The sequence below is a fragment of the Barbatula barbatula genome, assembly GCF_947034865.1.
Source record: "Barbatula barbatula genome assembly, chromosome: 14".
Lineage (NCBI taxonomy): Eukaryota > Metazoa > Chordata > Actinopteri > Cypriniformes > Nemacheilidae > Barbatula > Barbatula barbatula.
This window is the reverse complement of record NC_136777.1, coordinates 17,914,202-17,933,605: the sequence shown is the minus strand read 5'-3', so window position 1 is coordinate 17,933,605 and position 19,404 is coordinate 17,914,202. Positions and strand designations below refer to the sequence as shown.

Genomic DNA, 19,404 nt, shown 5'->3' with positions numbered 1-19,404 from the left:
AAAAGACACATTTTCTACAGAGACACTTATAATGCAGAACCGAGCATGTGATCATTAGTGGTGACTGAGTATGCTGTAAACATGCCGGCCATTCAAAGAGACAGGATTTAGAGATGAAGAACATATTTTCAGCTTCAGTGGGTTAGTTTTGCCTTTAGTTGTCGGAAAGCTTTCCCACAAGGCAGATGAATAAAACGTTGGTCCTTGAGTAGTAGAAGCTGCAAACTGTCAAGAGGATCAGAAGAAGGTAAATATGGGCCAGTGATCAAGCCATGAATTCTCTGTGTTGTCAACAGAAACAGCAAAACACACAACAACTCACAACACTGAGCATGACAAACAAACACATTCATGAATCTTTCACTTTTTTGAAGACAGGTTGACGAGTTTCCCAACCCTTCCTTACAAACTGCATCACACGTGACATGCTGCTAAAAACACCTGCTGTTGAGTCTGATCCTCACAGATCTCCAGCTGGATGTCCAGAGTTTGCATGTGAGTGAAAACTCTGTCTGTTAGCTCTTTTAGGGATCTCTGCGTGCTGCTGAGAGCTTTCAGAAGATGTCTGCTGTGACCGGGACTCAAGAACTGAGCGTGATCAGAAATAAAGTTTTGAATATCAAAAGCAGCATCTTCCAAAAGCTGTCGAGTTCCTGATAAGTTCCTCTGTATATCCTGAGAAAAAAACAACAAAAAAAAGAATCAAGTACATGTACATTTTTGTTTTTCTTTTTGATTTATAATATGTTATGGGAAATGAAAACGAAAGAAATCACAGACTTGTGAACAGGCCTGATTGAATATCATAACGTTTAGAACATTCACGTTTTACCAGCAGATATCAACCATGCGGCCTCTGTTTTAAAACGGCTAGACGATTTCTGTTAAATGTAACACTAACAAAAATTCGTAACACTACACATGGAATCGAAAGACCTAAGACTTAACAGAGAACACGCCTGCCACGCTGGTGTTGTACATCGTGATAATACTAGGAATAGGTGCATCACTTAGAAAGAGGTTGTGCACTTCTACAAGTGATCACCAAAGCATGTTCACAAATAAAATAGAAAACAGATTAAATCTGTTGGAATATTATAATGACTTCATGTAATGAGGTTGCTAAACAGCGGGTGATGCTGAGACCTCAAGTGGTAGCGGCCTTATGTTTTATCAACTTCATAGTTCCAGATAAACAAACACGAACTTACCTTATTTTGTTGAATCTTGTCTTTTATTTGTTCTCTGTCATCTGTATTTGTGATATCCAGCTTGGACAGCACTTCAGAATTGTCTTGTACACGAGCTGAGATCATATCAAGGCAGCCCAGCAAATCCTTATATGACGTTTCTAAACGGACCTGTAAACCATGTTCGAACTATTATGAGACAATACAGTGCTTAAGTGTAATTTGCTTTATTGGACACTGCTCTAGTAACTTACTCTCACACTTTTTTTATAATTCTGCACTGACCTTCACTGTGTCCATTGCTAGTAGAATAGCATTCCTTCTCTCAGCTGACAAATGGCAAACATCTGTGAAAGCGTTCTGTAAATCTACATAAACCGTAGCCAGATCTTGTTGGATTTGCGTGGGAACAAGTTCATCAGCAGCATTCAGAAGCTGCTCGGCTACGTTCAGATCTGCTGTTAGCATAGCAGGGAGATGAGCGAGCTGTGCTTCCAGACACTACAAACAGATTGAGTGGAATTAGATAGAAGGTTCATACAGGAATCGATTCTGAATATTTGAAGTGCAGGTAAAAGCAAGTGACGTCGTAAGAATTTTCATTGAGTGACAAAGGAGTGACAAACCTGAGCTTCCTCCAGCTGACTATGCAAACCCTCCATATCTTCTGCTACTGGACGTCTGGTCACCAAGTCATTTCTAATATCTTCAAGAGTATCATAATGATCCTGGAGTCTGCCAACACATTCCAAGTAATTCTGTGTTGAGAATACCTGTAAAATGCAAAGAGATATACTAAACAAGTTTTCTATGATCCAAAAGAGCTTTACAAATCAACATCAAGAGCTTACTGCAGGTTTGATATTGAGCCCATCCGTTTGCTTTGAGTTTTGATCAACTGCTTTAGATTCCAGGTGGTTGGATTCCGTTGCCTGACAGCCATCATCTGCAATGGCATCGTCTTTAACTTCAACCTCTGTGCTTTTAACATCTATATTATTATCTGTAAGGCCAGTGCTTAATGTCTCAATCCTGTCCTTGAGCATTCCCAGATCCCTGCAAATGGAGAACCCCTGAATTATCTCCTGTAGCTGAGACTGTATGAATCCAACACCAGACTGATGATGCGGGTCAGCTGATAATTTCTGTTCCTCTTCTAACTCTAGTCCATGTTTTTTCAAATCCAGGAGGATATCTGGATCCATGTGTCTCTCAGTGAGGTTGGGTTGATTAGCATTAAAGGGCGTGGGGTGACGTTGAATGATTTTAATAATGTTATCAATGACTTGACATTTTTGTTTTTGCATCTCATCAGCACTAACCCCTTCCACCTTCATTTGAAGTAATTCATTTAAACATGTTTTAAGATCGCTGCTGACTAGTTGTGGAACGATTTCACTTGCATTCAGTTCCTGCTGAGGTAAAGGAGTACACAGATCCAGTTGTACATCTCCACGGACAAATTCATCCCCACCCCCCAGATTTCTGTAGACACCCGTGCTTCGTTTAGTGTCCGGCTCGAGCATTTCTGTGACAAAAGCACTTGGCAGTTTGGAGGTAGACTGCATTTCATTGAATTCTGTGAACATGTGGTCTGAACAGGAAGCTGGGGTGCTGACTGACTCCACGGTTTGAACCAGGTCCTCTACATTGTCTCTTTCAAAATCGGATTCATCTACTGTGATTACATCATCCACTTCAGTCTTTGGGGCAACGTGGTTACATAATATTTCAGGGTTACCACGGTGGTCTATGTTATTTGTAACATTATTTGAATCACCTTGACTAGCATAAGCTAGCATTTCAAGTGGTAATAGTGACTCCAGGGGTTTAGAATTTACTGTACATTCAGCTGCATCTTTTGAGTTTATTTCAATTGCTTGCTCAGATCCTTGGAACCCTATCTGGCCTTCAATGTCATTGTTTTGTGTATTCTCACTGTCAATTCTGCCCTCAATACAAACCACTCTCGTTTTTGTCATGGGTACCTTTAGAAACATTTCCAAACTCTTGTCTACAGGCACAAGCACTCCTTTATTTTCTTTAGGATCTATAGTACACTCTGACGTTTCGTCAAACTTCTCCTTATCTGTTTCCCCATATACAGCTTTACAGCACACTATGGATTGAGGTGGCATATCTTCTGTTTGAGGTTGTAAACACTGAACTGATGTAAGCTGATCATCACTGCTTAAATTAATTTCTGCTGGAGACTTGGCCCTTGATTCACATGATGTCTGTGCTAGTGTTTCCACCGGTGCAACATCTATTACCTCTGGTTGCAAAGTACTAAAGCTCTTGCTGGAGAGTCCCGTTCTGGAGTAATGTGTTATTTCTATCTCTTTTTTTAATCCGTTGGTTTCCAGTTCAGAATTCAATAAACTTTCTGCTTGTCTTTTGTTTGAGCAGATGTAACTTTGTGATGAACATGAAATGCCAGAGTCACTCTGGACAGGGCTATGGACCTGACTCGCTGTTGTCTCAAGATAACCCACCTGCCTGAGATCGGAAACAAAGCCTTCAGGTTCATGACAAACAAAAGCCTCATCATTTTCACTCAGGCGTTTTGACTCATCTCGCTCTTCTGTGTAACCTCCTTCTCCATCTACAGTTTCTAGTACAGTTGTTGGATTCTTAAAGTGGCTGCAATCAACATGATCTACCCATGTTCCATTACTCTCTGCAACTTTGTCAATCTCATTGTTGTTTATTACATTTTTATATATTGCTGGAACATCGTCACATGGAGGGTCATGCACAGCAATGGTAGGCACCAGAGGATCCTGGCACTTGCTTAGATGTGCTATATCTGAAGTCACCTGCATGGCTTCATCTAATTTTGAGTATACTGGATCTGTTTGTCTGAGCTGATCTTTGTCAACGTCAAACACCATAATATCTACACTTCTGTCCTGCTGCGAATGCAACATTCTCTTCACCTCTTCATCATCCAACATTCCCATTTGGTGGGCATCTGAGACACTGCGTAAACACTTTCCCTCTGGATCAATGATGGCCTTTCTTACTGGCTCTGAAGAGAGAACACTTCCACTAATATCATCAGTAATCACACCTGTTTCTAAAGCCTCACAAACACTGATGGTTTTTCCAACCACTGCAGTGTAGAAATCTTCCAACATGTATTTTTTTTCCATGATCTGTGAGGCCACCTTATTTGATATGTAGCCTTTAATGACGGACCTCTTCAAAATGGACATCGTAACACTTTCATTTTCTTTAAAACTGCATTCTTGAAGCTGTAAAGCAAGTACTTTTAAAACAGTGTCTTCATCAATAAGACCTTTATCCAGAGCACCTTCAAGATCATATCGTTTTTCAGTGGTGACATCTAAAATCCCTCCTCCCTCTACTTGTGCCCTAAAAAGATGGATGGCAAAATCCCCCTCATGTTTGTCATCCCACAAAACCAGAGAATTTGGGAATTCAGACGTAATTTCTGCATTGCTGCTTGTTTCACTTGACATTAGGTAAGGTAAGCATGATGAATGTCTTTCTTGGTCTTTTTCAGTGGTATCATCACATGTCAAATTATCTACTACTGAACACAAACTTGTGGGAGTTTCTGATGCAATAAAGGTTGTTTGGGGTAACTGCATTGCTTGTGTCGGTTGCAGGGAACCCATGTCAGTCCTTTCAGCTTGGCAGTTGTCACTGTGTAAACATGTAGAATCCTTCTTTGGTGTCTGAGTTTCCACTGTAGTCATTTGTTGACCACTGCTTGGGAAAGCATCAAACTTTTCACCCATTCCCAAGATAATGATATCGGGTTCAGAGTTTAAAGTAAACTCAAAATGATTTGCTAATTCTTTAGAAACCTCTACCTCAAGTTCATCCTCAGCTCTCCTCTCTAAAGGTTCACATATTTGCAATTCTTTCAAAGCACCCACGTTAAGAGATTCATCCTCAAAGTCAGAAATGTTCTCATTCATTGGAGACTCCTCAGAATCATCTAAAGATGAGATAATCTTGGCAGCACATTCTGATTCAGATGTCTCAGCAAACAGCAATTTAGCCATTTGATCTACTTGCCTGTCAAAAACCAAAAGCCTCTGACCTGACATTGGATCCATATAGCTGTTCATCATGAGGTATGAAAGAAAGATTTGCTTTGCGTCAGAAGGAGATGGAGCATTTGGAACACACCCGTCACTCTTTAATTCTTCATCAGATCCCTGAAATCCTTCGATCTGTAGCTCCCGCCTTACCAGCCAAGAAGAAAACCTGTCATTTAGCTCATTGATATCAGGAAAAACATCTGGGATTTCTATAATCTTCAACAGGTCTTTTGTGAACGTATCTATCAAATTATTCTGCACTGCAGAGTCAATGTCAACTACCTCTGAATTCTCAGGGATATACAAGGCTGTTATCATCTTTCGCTTATTCAGCAGTTCGGTCGCCAGTTGATTAGTGACTATTTTTTGTTGGAGGGAAGTTGAGAAAGAGAGGATTTCACCAGCGTGAGGCCAAAGGAGACCTAAGAATGCTTTTTGTCGTTCTAAGACCAACAATGCACTGCTGGAGCTTATTAACTCACACTGGACGGCCTCATCGACTGTAAGTCTTGCCCCAGTGCAAGGGTTAACAATACCACCAGTTTGGGCTTGATGGCTCAGTATTTCACTCGCAGTGTCCTGGTCAATTATCCCCCTGTTTACGGCCTCTTCAACTGTTAGCTTTTGACTCATGCTGGGGTCAACAATGCCCCCTGCAAACAACTGTGTGCTCAACAGCCGAAGCATGGTCTCTCTATCAATGATCCCTTCGTGTGCAGCTCTCATAACGCTAATATCTTCTCCATGTGTCAGGGGTATAGTTCCATCATTTCGGATTTTCACAGGAAGCAGGCGAAGTCTGGTCGGTTCATGGATTACGCTACTCTGCAAAAGATCACTAAGTGAGACTTTTTCTGCAGTGTTGGGGTCGATCAAGTGCTTGCAAGTATCCCTCCGCTCCAATATTTTGAAAAACAGTGAGTGAGGTATCAGGTCAAGTTGGAAAGCCCTTTCCAGATTAAGGATTTCTCCAGTGTTTGTCTGATTTAAGCCTCCAGTCGCTAACTGGATTTCAAGGATCTTTACGGCTGTTTGCTCAGATACATCCCCATGTGTCAAGGCTGTTATAACCGGCAAGGGTTCCAAAGCATACTGAGGATCCTGAAGAAGTTTTTTAACTTCATTAAGGTATTCCAATTGCTTGAACATTGATTTATCCACAAGTCTGCTCTTAAACGCATCATCCAAATCCATACACAAGTGTCGTTCGGAAGAAAGGAGTCCAGTGGTCATAAGCTGCGCAGCAAGAAGACTAAGTGCGGTGTTGTTGTCGAGGAGGCCATTCTGCGCAGCACCACACACAGTCATCACAGCTCCACTTTCAACATCCAGAATGCCCTCAATGACCTGGAGACCCTGGCAAAGAGATTAATTAATCAAAATGGACGTTCAAAATAATCACAAGGTGTTTCGTAATTATAAATATGTTTACAAATAGATACAAAGCACACTCACCCATCAGTCAAGTCTATGAATTCTACTAGAACATTTGCAAAGTCTCACACATTAAGAGAAATGGGACGCAATAAAAGATTACATGCATCTGTGAACACACCTCTCAGTATTTTTCAGAACAACACAGTTAGAGAAAACACAATGAACAGTATGTTAATACGTGCAGTGTGGTGAACCGCATCTTAACAGAGTAGGAACATCCTTAGGCTTTGCTGTAAAGAAAGAGTCGGAGCGGCTGACATGCAATGTATGTTTACAGCATACTCAGATTAGAGCATCTTTCTTTTTGAAAGAATATTCAAACCTTTTTGCAGTTGTGAAATTAAAAAGTTAAAGTGGCTGTCAAACCATGCCACATATATTCCAAGAAACACATGTTAGTTACGCAGTTGGAATAAAAGAATCACTCAATATCCAACATCAGCATTATTGATCTGGAAAAATCTTAATCTCACCCGATCAGCAGCAGAATTCACATCTTCGCACTGTTGAGAGAGCTCGCTGTAGGCCTGATGAAGAGATCTGAGATGCTCTTTTGTTTCTTGCTTTTCTTCCTCAGTCATTCTGGGCAAAATAGTTTTAAATCAATCTTATATGTTAAGTTTTATTAAGTTGAGAAGAAAAAGGGTGCAAAACATTTCAACATACTTATCACTGTGTTTGGTTAGCATCAGCTGTGTAGTCCTCAGAGCTTCTGCAATTTGTTCCTTCTTTGACACCATTTCTTCCACTGACATCTATAATTAAAATTAACAAAGCATGTTTTATTATCTATTACTTGTGTTTACTTGTGAAGTACAGTGTATAACAATTACTGGTTACACTTTGTTTTAAGCATTATTTGTTATAGTGTAGTTAAACAAAACATTGCTGTGTAATAACAATTCATAACATGAATTAAATGATTTATTATAATTATATATGGTTGTGTGTGTGTGTGTGTGTGTGTGTGCATGTGTGTGCGTGTGTGTGTGCGTGTGTGTGTGTGTGTGTGAAAAGTTTGGTTACAAAATGAGATAACTCCGTTTTTAACTCCAAATCATGTTTTTTATTATGTTATCATGCTTTTGGTGTGTTTTATTGGAATATTTAGCTGTATATTTTTGTTGTTATTATGGCTTGAATCAAAACAAATCAACTGCAGTTTGATTGATAGTAAGTGGAATGCACAACAACAAAAACATGATTTTTGGATCTCATTTTGGAACCAAACTCTTAAGAAAGTATATAAACTGTACAAGTAACATTCAGGAAAACCACACGAATTTCGTCATTTTTCACATGTGATAACATCTCCATTTTCGATTCTACACAATTCAAATTTATTTCTAACGTGCTTTTTACATTTTGTGACTAAATGTCAACATGTTTCACATGTGGGTTTAATATGAAAATGTTCCAAAAGCGCATGTTTAACATGTGACCACATATATTTGTACACTTGAAATTCATGGGGCTTTATTGTGAGGGAGTATAATGTACAATTTTCTTATAATAAAAGAACTGCACTTCATCTGATATCTCCCATGTAATACAACCAGTGGCCCCAAATGCCATTTAAGCCACACATTTAAATGCAGACATGTCTTCGCATTACACAACATCTCATATGATTGTAGTGATTGTTGTGTATGTGTTATCTGAAGCAGAGTAACTGCATGTGCACTTTATCACATCGGTATATATATCGCTATAACCCAACACGACCTTCAACTAGAATCATTCATTTGAAATATTTATTATTGTTAAATATTTAATGCAAAATTGGTTTGATATTTTGTAATTTAATCGAATTTAAAATAATAATCATATAATTCTAAGGGGTGGTAAATACATTGCGGGGTCACAGTACACTATACAGTTGTCATGTTTAGATTTTTGTCTGTAGAAGTAAATGCCGAATGGTCCATTATTTTTTTGTTCAGTGTCGCAATATGATATAAAACGTGCTCTGTGCTGTGTGTCAGTTAACAATATATATAGACTACCACTGAAAACATGAGACATGTTAAAACATGTTTGGTACATGTAGATATGAAACTAGTTTAGGCATAAAGTATAATCAATACTGAGACCACATCATTGTTTAAAAGTCCTGTGGGATTTGTACAGTTTATCACATGGTTTATTTCATACAGTATATGTGTCTGATAGAATCATGTGCTTGTGGACATTTTTATGAGACTGGTAGATCCATCTGTGATCTGACCACTGGACGTGATGTTCATGAGGACTAAAGACTATTGAAGTGATTTGTGTGGTTATATGAACCCAGTCTGAAATGAAAGTGTAAATCATTTATATTTAATGTTTCAATTGAGTGGGTCAAATGTATGTGAACAATACAAACGTATGACGATAAAAACATTTATTTTATTTCAAGACTGTACAAAATATGTTGATATTCAACACAGCCGCAATGGGTATAAAAGAGTCAGTTCTCTGTAATAATCAATAAATTGTTAAGATGATGAATGGTTGAAATGCTCTGTAGAATCCAAAGCTGACCACCTGGTAAAAAAAAATGTGTACAAGAAAATAGAGGTCATATATGGACTATATTGATTTACCTGGGGCTTACTAGAGCTCTCAGTACTGGGTGTACCACCACTGAGAGTATTTCCATCTTTGTTTTGATTCGATTTCATACTGGACATCCAGTTCAATAACTTGTTAACTTTATCACCATGTTCTTTCTTCTCATCCTCAACCGTTCTCTAAATTCAGTGAAAATAAATTGTGGGAGGATAAGAAATCGTAAAACATTAGGCAACTGTAACACAACATGTTTGGTGTTTCAATAAAATAAAAAACAAGAACTGAGTGCATTATGTCTGTTAAGCTCCCAGCCATTTTTATGTAGAATGGTGCTCGCCAATAAATAAAAATATGCCATTGGCATAAATGTGCCACAAAAAGAAGAAATAACATATGATAGATATGAGAAATATCTAAGGAATATATTACAGCAGAAAATAAATGTATCCACTTACCACAGAATTATTTTTATATATTTCAAGAAACGTTTTATAAGACTTTTTTATAAAATTATAATAAGATATACACTAAAACTGTGTTAGATAATGATCCACCAAGCAAACACAGCAAACATTCGAGTCACATACGTTCTGGAAAATATCCTCACACCCATATGACGGTAAAGATCGTTTATCATGTCCCTTAAACACGACCTATAGACGGTTTCATCAGACGCACATGCCTGGCCCACAGTTAAAGCCCAAAAATAAAAATTCTATCATCATTAAATCACCCTCTGGTTGTTCCAAATCTGTATCGATTTCTTTGCTACGCTAAACACAAAGGAAGATATATGGATGAGAGGTGGGCAGACAGGCCCGTTTTCTGCCATTCCATTCACACCAACAGCATGACCTGTTTTTCAGAATCAGAAATGTTGATAGGTCCAGAAGTACTGGAATGCTGAAGTATTGCCTGGGCTATGGGACTTTAGTGCTTGAAGAAGCAGAAACCCAGTGTGGCTGTCAAAGACACTCTTTTCTAGAGCTTCCTTGAAAGACATTTTTCGCTTGGTTTTGGGACAGGTGATACATTTGGTGTGGGAGGAGTCGTGTTTAAAATGTGCAGCTGTCGCTTTATCGATCATGCCTTTCTGAATAGCATCTTCCAATAGAACTCTTTCTTGACTCTCTGGGTTAATGAGCCCACCAGTGGCCAGCTGAAACTCAAGACACCTTAGTCCAACATCTTTGGGGAACAGGTTCTCTTGCATGGCCTGAGCCACAGTCAACGTCTTTCTGCTCTGAGGATTAATAATCCCATTGTAGGCTTGCTCACATTGTTGGAGCTGTCTTGCAAAACCTTCATCTAAGAGACCTCTGCGTTGTGCCTCCATGATGAGGATCCTTTCTCCGGATGCCGGATCGCAGATGCCTCCGGTGCAGGCCTGTGCTTCTAGCATCCTTAACGCGGTGAGTCTGTCCACAATGTTGTGTTGGAGACCTTTGTAAACCGAGAGTCTTTTCTTCAAAGAAACATCCCAAAGTCCTGCAACAGGGCTGTTAGGAACTTTAAAGACAACTCTTCTGGAAATCAGAAGATCAGCAAGCTCAAATATACTTAGGTGGCCACTCCTGTAACTACTAAGCTCTTCTGTTTGGAGAATTTTCAGACTGAGAGCATTCTCCAGGCAGAGCTGACGTCCACTTTTGTGGTCCGTCAGGATGTGCAAGAGGCTCCTGCTTGAATCCATGACTGTTGTCTCCTGCCAGTCACTTTCTAGTTGTGTAAGAAACAGATAGGTTCTCTTGTCAATTTGTCCAGCTTTGTACGCTTCATAGGCAGACATTTTTGCATCATTAGAGGTGTTGATAACAGAAACTCTGTGATTGGTTGATGGAGAAAGAGTATAGAGGTGCTGATCACCAAATGGAAGAAGATAGACTCCACTGTTAACGTCATACACGCACACTCTCAGCAGTTCACTATAGTATGCCTTTTGCCCGGTGTCTGGGTAGTGGAAATCTTTTGGGTTACTGACTGGATCATAGAGACTTTGAAGGGTTGCTTTATTTATGAGTCCCTGTTCTAGTGCACAATCCATGGGAACTTTAATGCCAATCAACGAGTGAATCAATCCACCGGTAGCTATCTGAGTCTCAATAATGGCTCTTCCTTTATGTCTGTCTAAAATTCTCTCCTCCATAGCTTGAAACACTGAAAGAATCTTTCCTGCATGGGTATATCCACAGACAGCTTTGTAAGCATCACTCATTTTGTCCTTCAGATCCTTACCAATGATACCTTTCTCAACAGCATCTGCAGGAGAGTGACCTTCACCTGTTAAAGGGTCAATGATGCAGCCCGTGGCAGCCTGCGCTTCCAAAAACTGGAGAGCGTGGGTTTTTGATATTAGTCCTTCTTTAACTGCGTCCATGAAGGACAGCTTTTTCTTGCTGGATTCTATGTAAATACCCGCAATCGAGGACGGTTTACCGATAAATTGAGCAAGGGATGCTTCTACCTCCTCCATAGTGATGAGGCCAGTTTGCAACTTGAGTGCAATTTCCTCTGTAATTATTCTGATTTTTATTAACTTTTGAATACTAATCCGTCCTCTGAGACCTTGAATTTTATGGGTAGAAGACTCAATTTTCAGGCCTTTTACTTTACTTGAAGAGCCAGACTCACTGAGTGACTCAGAATCTGTGATACTGAATGAAACATTTTGGCTTTTTCCAGACCTTCCTTTATCAGACAATGAACTTTTCTTATGCTCGGTAATCTCACTCTGACTTTTAGCAACCCTCACTTGGTTTGTCAGTTTTTCAAATTCAATAGACGGTTCAGTGTTCTTGTCTTTCTCGTTCATTACTTGCATTTTGACCTTTCTTAGCTCCTCTAGGACTTTCTCCTTTTCCAGAGTGGATATCTGCAAGCGTAAAATTATTGATGCTATTAGACCATGTAAACACTTGTTTACTTAAAGAAGCTTTAAGTTTGTTTCAGTAGTCATGGTAGGATTAAATATGGACAAACCCATCAGTTTGTTAAAATGCATCTTTGCTGGGTTAAATAATGTTAAATATGGAATTTGTTTTAGTTTAATTTATGCCAACATTGTCCATATTTCAGCCAACCATTGGATGAAAACAACAGGATTATTAGAATATTTACTGGAAGTTGAAACATTTCTCAATTTTAAAATATACACGTAAATCTACTACATGAATAAAATCTAACTTGTCAAAAGGGAAAAAAGGAAATGTGTGATCTTTGTTCCTGTACCGGTAGCAAGCTTGTCTTGTATAATACTTCTACTTCATTAACATTTTAGCAAAACTTTGAATATACTGTATATTAAGTCATACCTTAGAGCTCATTTTCATCTTCGTCAGCTCCTCTTCTAGGCTCCGCTTTACTTCTTCACAAGACCCAACAATTTGCTTTGTCAACTGAAGTTCAGTCTTGAGCTTGGCAAGCTCACTGTCTTTGGCACACAGATGATTGGCTTGACCAAGGTGCTTCTGCTCAGAGCTCACTTCCACCTCAAGCTTCAGATTCTTCTCCTGTAAAGATTTCATTTCTTTGATGTACGAAACAATCTGTTCCTTTCGAGACTTTGCTTCTTTTTCTGAGATCTCCAGTTTCTGATTTGTCTCCATCAACATTTTCTTTAGCCTTCCAATCTCATTTGAGCTGTCTTTCTGAATACTGTCGAGCTGATAAATACTAGTGTTCACCATGATTTTGTCTGTTTCTAATTCAGAAATCTTTGATTTTGCTTTGAGGAGCTCCAGGTCAAGAATTCCCCTCTGTCTCTCAGATCCGTCAATGCGAGCTTGTAGGTCGGTGAGTTGTTGTTCGGCCTCTAGCTTGGCTTTTGTCAGATTGGCGATTGAAGCTTTAAGCTTCTCGACTTCTTGAGAAAGATGTTTGTTTTCTCTCTCGGCTGTTTCGACAGTACGTGAGTGCTCCTTTGACCTCCTGTCAGAGTCTAGTTTTAAACGCGCTTCTTGAAGTGAAAGATTTTGCTCCATTTCAGCCTGCACTAACTGCAGTTGAGTCTCATAGCCATTCTTTTGTAAGTCGAGTTTCCCTTTTAGATCATCAAGCATTTTTTTACAATTGTTCAGTTGTTCTTCAAGCTTTTGTGACCTCGACTCAGCAGCAGATGCTTCTTTTTGCTTCTGTCTGAGGTCCTCTTGCGTTTGTTTTAATTTGTGCTTCAACTCTGATATTTGGAGATTCAACCCTGAGGTTTTTTCTTCTGCCGAGCTTCTCTCGTTTTGAAAGGTGACTAGTTCTTGTTTTAAATTCAGTACTGATTTATCTGCGGTAGAACTCAATTCTCGTATAACAGAACCTTTTCTTTGAAGTTCTTGCTCCGTCTCTCTGAGTTTGGACTGAGTTAACTTATTCTCTTCGGTCACTCGCTGCAGTTCATCTTTTGTTCTTTTTAGCATTAAACTGAGATCGTCAAACTCAGATTTTAAAGACTGTAACTTCTGGTCAGCTGTTTGTTTATCCCTCTGAAGAGATGAGATGTCCTGTTTTAGGCTGACTGTGGCTTTCTCTGAACTTCCGCTGATCCTGCTGATAGTCTGCTTACATTTCATGAGCTCATTTTCAAGTTCTCGCATCTTTGAAATGTTTCTCTTACCCTCTGATGACTCTCTTTGGGAGTCCGCTATGGCTTTTTTTAAAGTCATGTTCAGGTTATTTATTTCTAGTTTCTGTTCCTGAACCTTGCGGTTAGCCAGATTTAGCTCTGATTTCAGGTTAGTGTTTTCTTTTTCATAGTTGGTGATGGTCATTGTGAGAGACCTGATCTCTTGCTGTAAGTCAATGGTCTTTTTTGACTCCTCATTGTAATCTTTTAGTTTGATTTGAAGCTCATGGGATATCTGCGATTTGTTTAGAAGCTCATCTTCCACTATTTTCATTTGAGATTTTGCACTTTCTGCTTGAGACTTGAGTATATTAATAAGCTGTTCCTTACTACCAATCTCTGTGTTTGCTCTGTCGAGTTCAACTTTGAAGTTTTTTGTGGAGCATTCTGTGTCCATGTTAACTTTCTTCAGTTCTTCTACTTTCTTGGTTAGCTGAATCACCTGTAAGGATTTTTTCTGTAGCTCCATTTCAAGGTTTTTAACCTTGACTTGAGCTTCCTTCTCATTTCGCGTCTTCAGATTAATTTCGTCCTTGGCTCTTTGCAGTTGCTCCTTTAAAACATCGGACTCACCTTTCAGGGTTTTAATCTTTTGTTCAGTGTGGAATTTGTCTTGCTGGAGGGACTCGATACTTACCTTAAGATGTCGACTATCACTTTCCAACAACTGATTTTTTCGATTCAGTTCATTCATCTTAAATGTTATCTGCTCTACTTCAGTCTGTTTGGAAGACAACTCATCTTCCAGGCACCTCAACTTATGTGAGCTCTCCTGCTCATAGGATGTCCATTGTAGAAGTTTACCTTGGTTGATCTTGAGCTTTTCTTTTATGCCATCAACTTCTGTTTTATGGAAAAGCACTCTTTGCTCCAGAGCAGATTTGTCTCTTTGTAGCGACTTGATTTGTTCCTGAAACACATAGACAGATTTCTTTAATTCCGACGATTCCTGTCTTAACTCCTCTGATTTTTGTCTAATGTTCGACCTGTCTGCATCCATTTCTGCTTGAAGCTTCAACAACCTGTTGTTTGATTCATCTATGAGTTCCTTAAAGCGTTGTGCTTTTTCCTCGGCCAGAGTCTTATGAACAACAACAGAGTTCAATTCAGATTTCAAGGTCTTGATCTCATTTTCGGCTCGCTTCTTGCCCATCACAAGCTCCTCCATCTTGCGATGCAGGACATCCGCCTCGGATTCAGAATGGAGAATCTGAGAACTGGTTGTGAAGGATGACTGCTGTGCACCTTCCTTGCTGAAACCCAGCAAAGATCCCCCTTGCTTCATTCTGACTTCTGACTCCATGATTCTCACTTGGCTTATTAGCTCCGCCTCAACATCTTCCTTGGCCCTCAGTTCTCGCTCCAACGTCCGACTGTGCTCCTCAAGGCCCTGAACGTCGCTGTCCTTACGTCTTAAGTGAACTTCAAGCTTCTTGCGGGCCAATGTACTCCCCTCTATGCTTTTCTTAAGGTTGCGAAGGCTGTCTTCCAGGGAGGCCTGTTTGGCCTCAGATTGCTGAACCTGTTGCCGGGCACGATTCAACTCTTGTTCAACTGAACCCTTACTTTTGATCACACCTTCCAGTTCGTGGCGGTATTTCTGTGTCTCATACTCAAACTTTGACTTCTGTAGAGTCAAGTCCTCTATTGACTTCTTCTGCATCTCAAAATCACCTCCCAGGATTTCTAGCTGCTGTTGTCGGTTGGACAGTGAAGCCTCGAGCTCCAGTACCTGACGCCGGAGCCTGGAAATCTCCTCTTCATTCGCAGCTTTCTGCAATTCCATGCTCTCTGTCCAGCTCATGTACTCTGCTCTTTCCAATGATATCCTCCTCTAAAAAGAAAGACAGAGTCATCTTCTAGTCAACTGCGCAAAAGACATAAGGCGATTCATTTCCACCACTTACCAACCAATTTTGAAAATGCCCTACCACCACCACCGTGCGTACTCTTCAGCCTTATTTCTTGGCCTCCTCAGGCCATGCTTTATCTCCAGGAGACAGGGTCACCAATGATACAAAATACAGCACTGTATACTGTTTTGTATCTAAATGCCCAAGCATAAGGAAGATTTGTATTGCAAGAATCACAGAGAGGCGTTAAATGGTCATAAAGTGTGGTCACAAAAATGTTTGTGGAGTATGCTAAAGCAAAAAGTGTCCAAGATAGTGGCTCGCCAAAAGCCGGATAGAAAATCCCTGTGTTACAGTGTTTGTCATAGTTCTCATGTGTCATTTGAATAACACATGGCTGGGAGCATAACATCGCTAAGTTCAAAGCAAAAATAATAGCATTGTCAGCCACAACGTGTAAAGTACCCTACCTCATCCTCCTCTGCCCTCTTCAGGGTTTCACCTGCAAACTTCACATACTGTGTCATGAGAGTAACCAGGGCAGTGTAACGTGTACGAAGGTCCATAAACTGAGGATGGAAATAAAGAAAGTTCAAACATGGTCAAAAGAATTGTTTATTTGACCATTTTAAATAAGAAGTAATATTTAGTTACCTCTTGCTGGATGACATCAGACGAACTCTGTATCTTCATCCTCTTCACAGGAGACTTATGCTGAGATTCAACCATGGCTCTGAAGGTCATCAACTGTAATTCATAGTCCTTGAAGAAGAAAAACAAACATGAAGAACCCTTATAATATAAACTCCTAACCGTTCAATTGTTTTTTTCAATATTTAATTTGATTCTTTATTTCACTGTTTTCTTATGGTTGAAGTATAACATATAATCTGTTACTAAAAAGCACAAAAATGATACCATGGTACATCAGATAGTAAATCCACAGTGCTTACTTTCACTCCAATTGCAAACTGCTCAGAATACTTCTGACACTCTTCAATTTTGCTCTGTTTCCGTTCAATCTCTGCCACAAGAACCTGCAAATAAAAGCAATTTAAAGAAAAACAATAACATAACATGACATGTTAAATACAACTGAGTTTTCCATACTTTCTGCTGGTTAAGGAACTCAGCCAGAGCTTTGCTGTCCTCAGGTTGATTCTCTTGGGCCTTGAGCTGTTTGGCCTCCATTTCTTTGATCCACTCATCCAGAATGTTGTATGTGTCTTTATAGTACTTGAGAGACTTACTGATGCCTTCCAGGTCTCTGAGCCTGAACATATTGGAAAACAAACTCATCGATCAGTAAATGAACAAGACCACATCAAGTTGGAGCTAGCTGGAGTCTAACAGGACAGCTTAACTACCTGTTTTCGATTTGCGAGTGAATATTTTGCCATCTCTCTTTCAGCTGGTCGGCCTTCTCCTTGTGCCAATCCAAATCAAAGTCTCTCTCGTTGTGAGTCTTGAACATGCGTTCGCTGATCACTCGAGCCTTTTGAAGCTCATCCTCCAGGTCATGAAATACTTCACGTCTCTCATCGATTTCAGACCTCCATTGCTACAAATAAATAACATTTATATAACACGTATATACAGAATGCCATAGTCAATAATATATGATTGCATTTAATAACACAAAAACTGTCATGTGACAAAACGATCATCAAAGCAACATTTTTATTACCTTGAGTGTGCTCATGGCACCATCAATAGATTTGATGTTGGCATTGATTGAATCCTCCTCACACAATTTGGCTTCATAAAGTTTGACCAGTGCTTCTGCACTCTGACTGTGTTTTACCACCAAACTTACTGTCTTGAGCCTAAAAGAGTAGAAAAGGTCATTATTTGCAGCGTTTGTCTATTTTGGTGCTTTTTCATCATTTTACTACAATGTTTTTTTAACCACTCACTTTTCCAGGTAGATGAAGCACATGGAGTACACCTGGCTCATGCTCTGAGTAAGGACATTGAGCTCAGAGGAAAGTGTGGGGATGGACGGAGAGGCGCCTGCTTGTCTGAGGAAAACCTCACACTTCTCTTTCAGGATCTCAAGGTCTTCCTTAAACCTATCGAGCTCTACCTTTTTCTTCTGGTTATGGGAAAAAGATCAGACATCAGTTAAAATCAGGGTGAGATTTGTGAAAAATAATGTTTTGATAAGGTTCAATAAAATACATTACAAACTCCATTAAGCTTATATTAAGCCCATTAGACTATAGGAGCATTTATATAATAATAATAACAACTTTATTAACCAATTTTGGAAAAGGTTTGCTATAAAGTGCACATTTCAACTTGTATGTCACAGCACGTATCATCAGAGCCGGACAGTAACGGAGTACATTTACTCGAGTACAGTACTTAAGTACAATTTTGAGGGATCTGTACTTTACTTGAGTATAATTTTTGGGGAGTACTCATGACTTTACTCAAGTACATTTGAGAGGCAAATATTGTACTCTTTACTCCGCTACATTTCTATCCATAACCGTAAGTACACGTTACTTCTAAAAAGGAAAAAGAAAAATCTCGGAAACCACCAATTTGTTTTTTCCCTCTCAAACGTGATGGATTGTGCAGGCGCCACTTATTGGGCGAGCCTATCAGCAACAATCACCCAGACCTCAGAGCTCTATCATTTGCTGTACACAGCTGTCAATCATCTCACGTCTGCATGACACGTCCTGTGTACACTTCCTCATTCAGGACATCCGCGATGAAGCTAAAGTAACATTTCTTCACCAAAACAAGAAGCTAATAAATGCACGATTGAAGAATATGTGTTTTGTGTGTATTTTCATGCGATTTGGGGGTATTTTTATACGAATAAAGAATAAAGGTAAGGGAAGAGTAGCCAATAGCGTCATATAAAATGCTAAATATAACATGAAATGAACTTGAAAACATCGCGACCGGTCAGCTGATTTTCTTTAATCATTATTATTTTCTCTTCTTTGCTCTATGCTGCGTGTATAACACGGTCAGGTTCAGAGGTGTGTCAGAACATTGCTATATCGCCTTCTTTGCTGTTTTAGGTTTATTGATTTCAGGGGCGGCGTTTGTGTATGGCCCTAGCGTTCAGAAAACATTGTTGAAACAAAGTATGTGTGCGTAATGAGACTCATTATAGATAATTAAACTACTTTACACTGATGTGTACATGTAGCATAGGCGTCGGAAGCATGTGTATTTGAGAATGTATAAACACCGTTAATTCACATAGCGTCATTGACGTATAGTCGGTAAGACCGAAGATATGTAGTTTTGACGTGACATCATCGTAATGTTGGTTCGAAGCTCTTTTTGGCTAAACTCGTTTGTCTGCATTTTCCACATTTAAGATCATATACAGGCATTTATTTTCAATAAAACAAAGAAACTGTCTACAAAATGCCTAACAGTGGTTTTGGAATCACGTGTGAGGTTATGGGTAGTGGGGATGGTCTTTATTTTCCCAATTAGTTGGCATCCATTTAATAATTTTAATAAATCGAATAATTTACACTATTGTTATTGTATTTCATTCATAATGTACAACGCTATCTGTGAAAAATTAAAAAAATATATTGTACGGAAAGACTTTGTAGTGCAGTCGCAGTTTAGGCTATTATGTATTTTGCGATTTGCCACTAGCTATGCCAGGATTAGCTTAAAAATGAAAAGAATCAAGGCTT

At 39.4% G+C, this 19,404-nt stretch overlaps 3 protein-coding genes across 11 annotated transcripts in view; all 3 read right to left on the bottom strand.

Annotated features, from left to right (window-relative positions):
* The window catches only part of dst (dystonin), a 141,218-nt gene that overhangs the window by 58,184 nt on the left and 63,630 nt on the right, over positions 1-19,404 (bottom strand). For all 9 annotated transcript variants that reach the window (XM_079473550.1, XM_079473548.1, XM_079473552.1 and 6 more), the window contains 10 exons: positions 17,641-17,819; positions 17,412-17,550; positions 17,092-17,285; positions 16,835-16,997; positions 16,678-16,761; positions 16,379-16,486; positions 16,195-16,293; positions 9,292-9,438; positions 7,370-7,458; positions 7,177-7,285 (listed from right to left, as the gene is read on the bottom strand). In XM_079473550.1, coding sequence (XP_079329676.1) covers positions 7,177-7,285; positions 7,370-7,458; positions 9,292-9,438; positions 16,195-16,293; positions 16,379-16,486; positions 16,678-16,761; positions 16,835-16,997; positions 17,092-17,285; positions 17,412-17,550; positions 17,641-17,819 — 1,311 coding nt within the window. The remainder of the gene's footprint in view (positions 1-7,176; positions 7,286-7,369; positions 7,459-9,291; positions 9,439-16,194; positions 16,294-16,378; positions 16,487-16,677; positions 16,762-16,834; positions 16,998-17,091; positions 17,286-17,411; positions 17,551-17,640; positions 17,820-19,404) is intronic.
* LOC306903864 (uncharacterized protein) lies at positions 415-6,902 on the bottom strand (the record flags this gene model as incomplete). The annotated part of the gene is made up of 6 exons (XM_079473402.1): positions 415-675; positions 1,212-1,361; positions 1,476-1,691; positions 1,817-1,963; positions 2,042-6,622; positions 6,882-6,902. The coding sequence occupies 6 exons, from the start codon at positions 6,900-6,902 to the stop codon at positions 415-417; spliced, it is 5,376 nt and encodes a 1,791-aa protein (XP_079329528.1).
* Positions 9,292-15,675, bottom strand: LOC306903863 (uncharacterized protein; the record flags this gene model as incomplete). The annotated part of the gene is made up of 2 exons (XM_079473401.1): positions 9,292-12,131; positions 12,571-15,675. 2 exons carry the CDS (start codon positions 15,673-15,675, stop codon positions 10,128-10,130), a joined length of 5,109 nt encoding a protein of 1,702 aa, XP_079329527.1. The 3' UTR covers positions 9,292-10,127.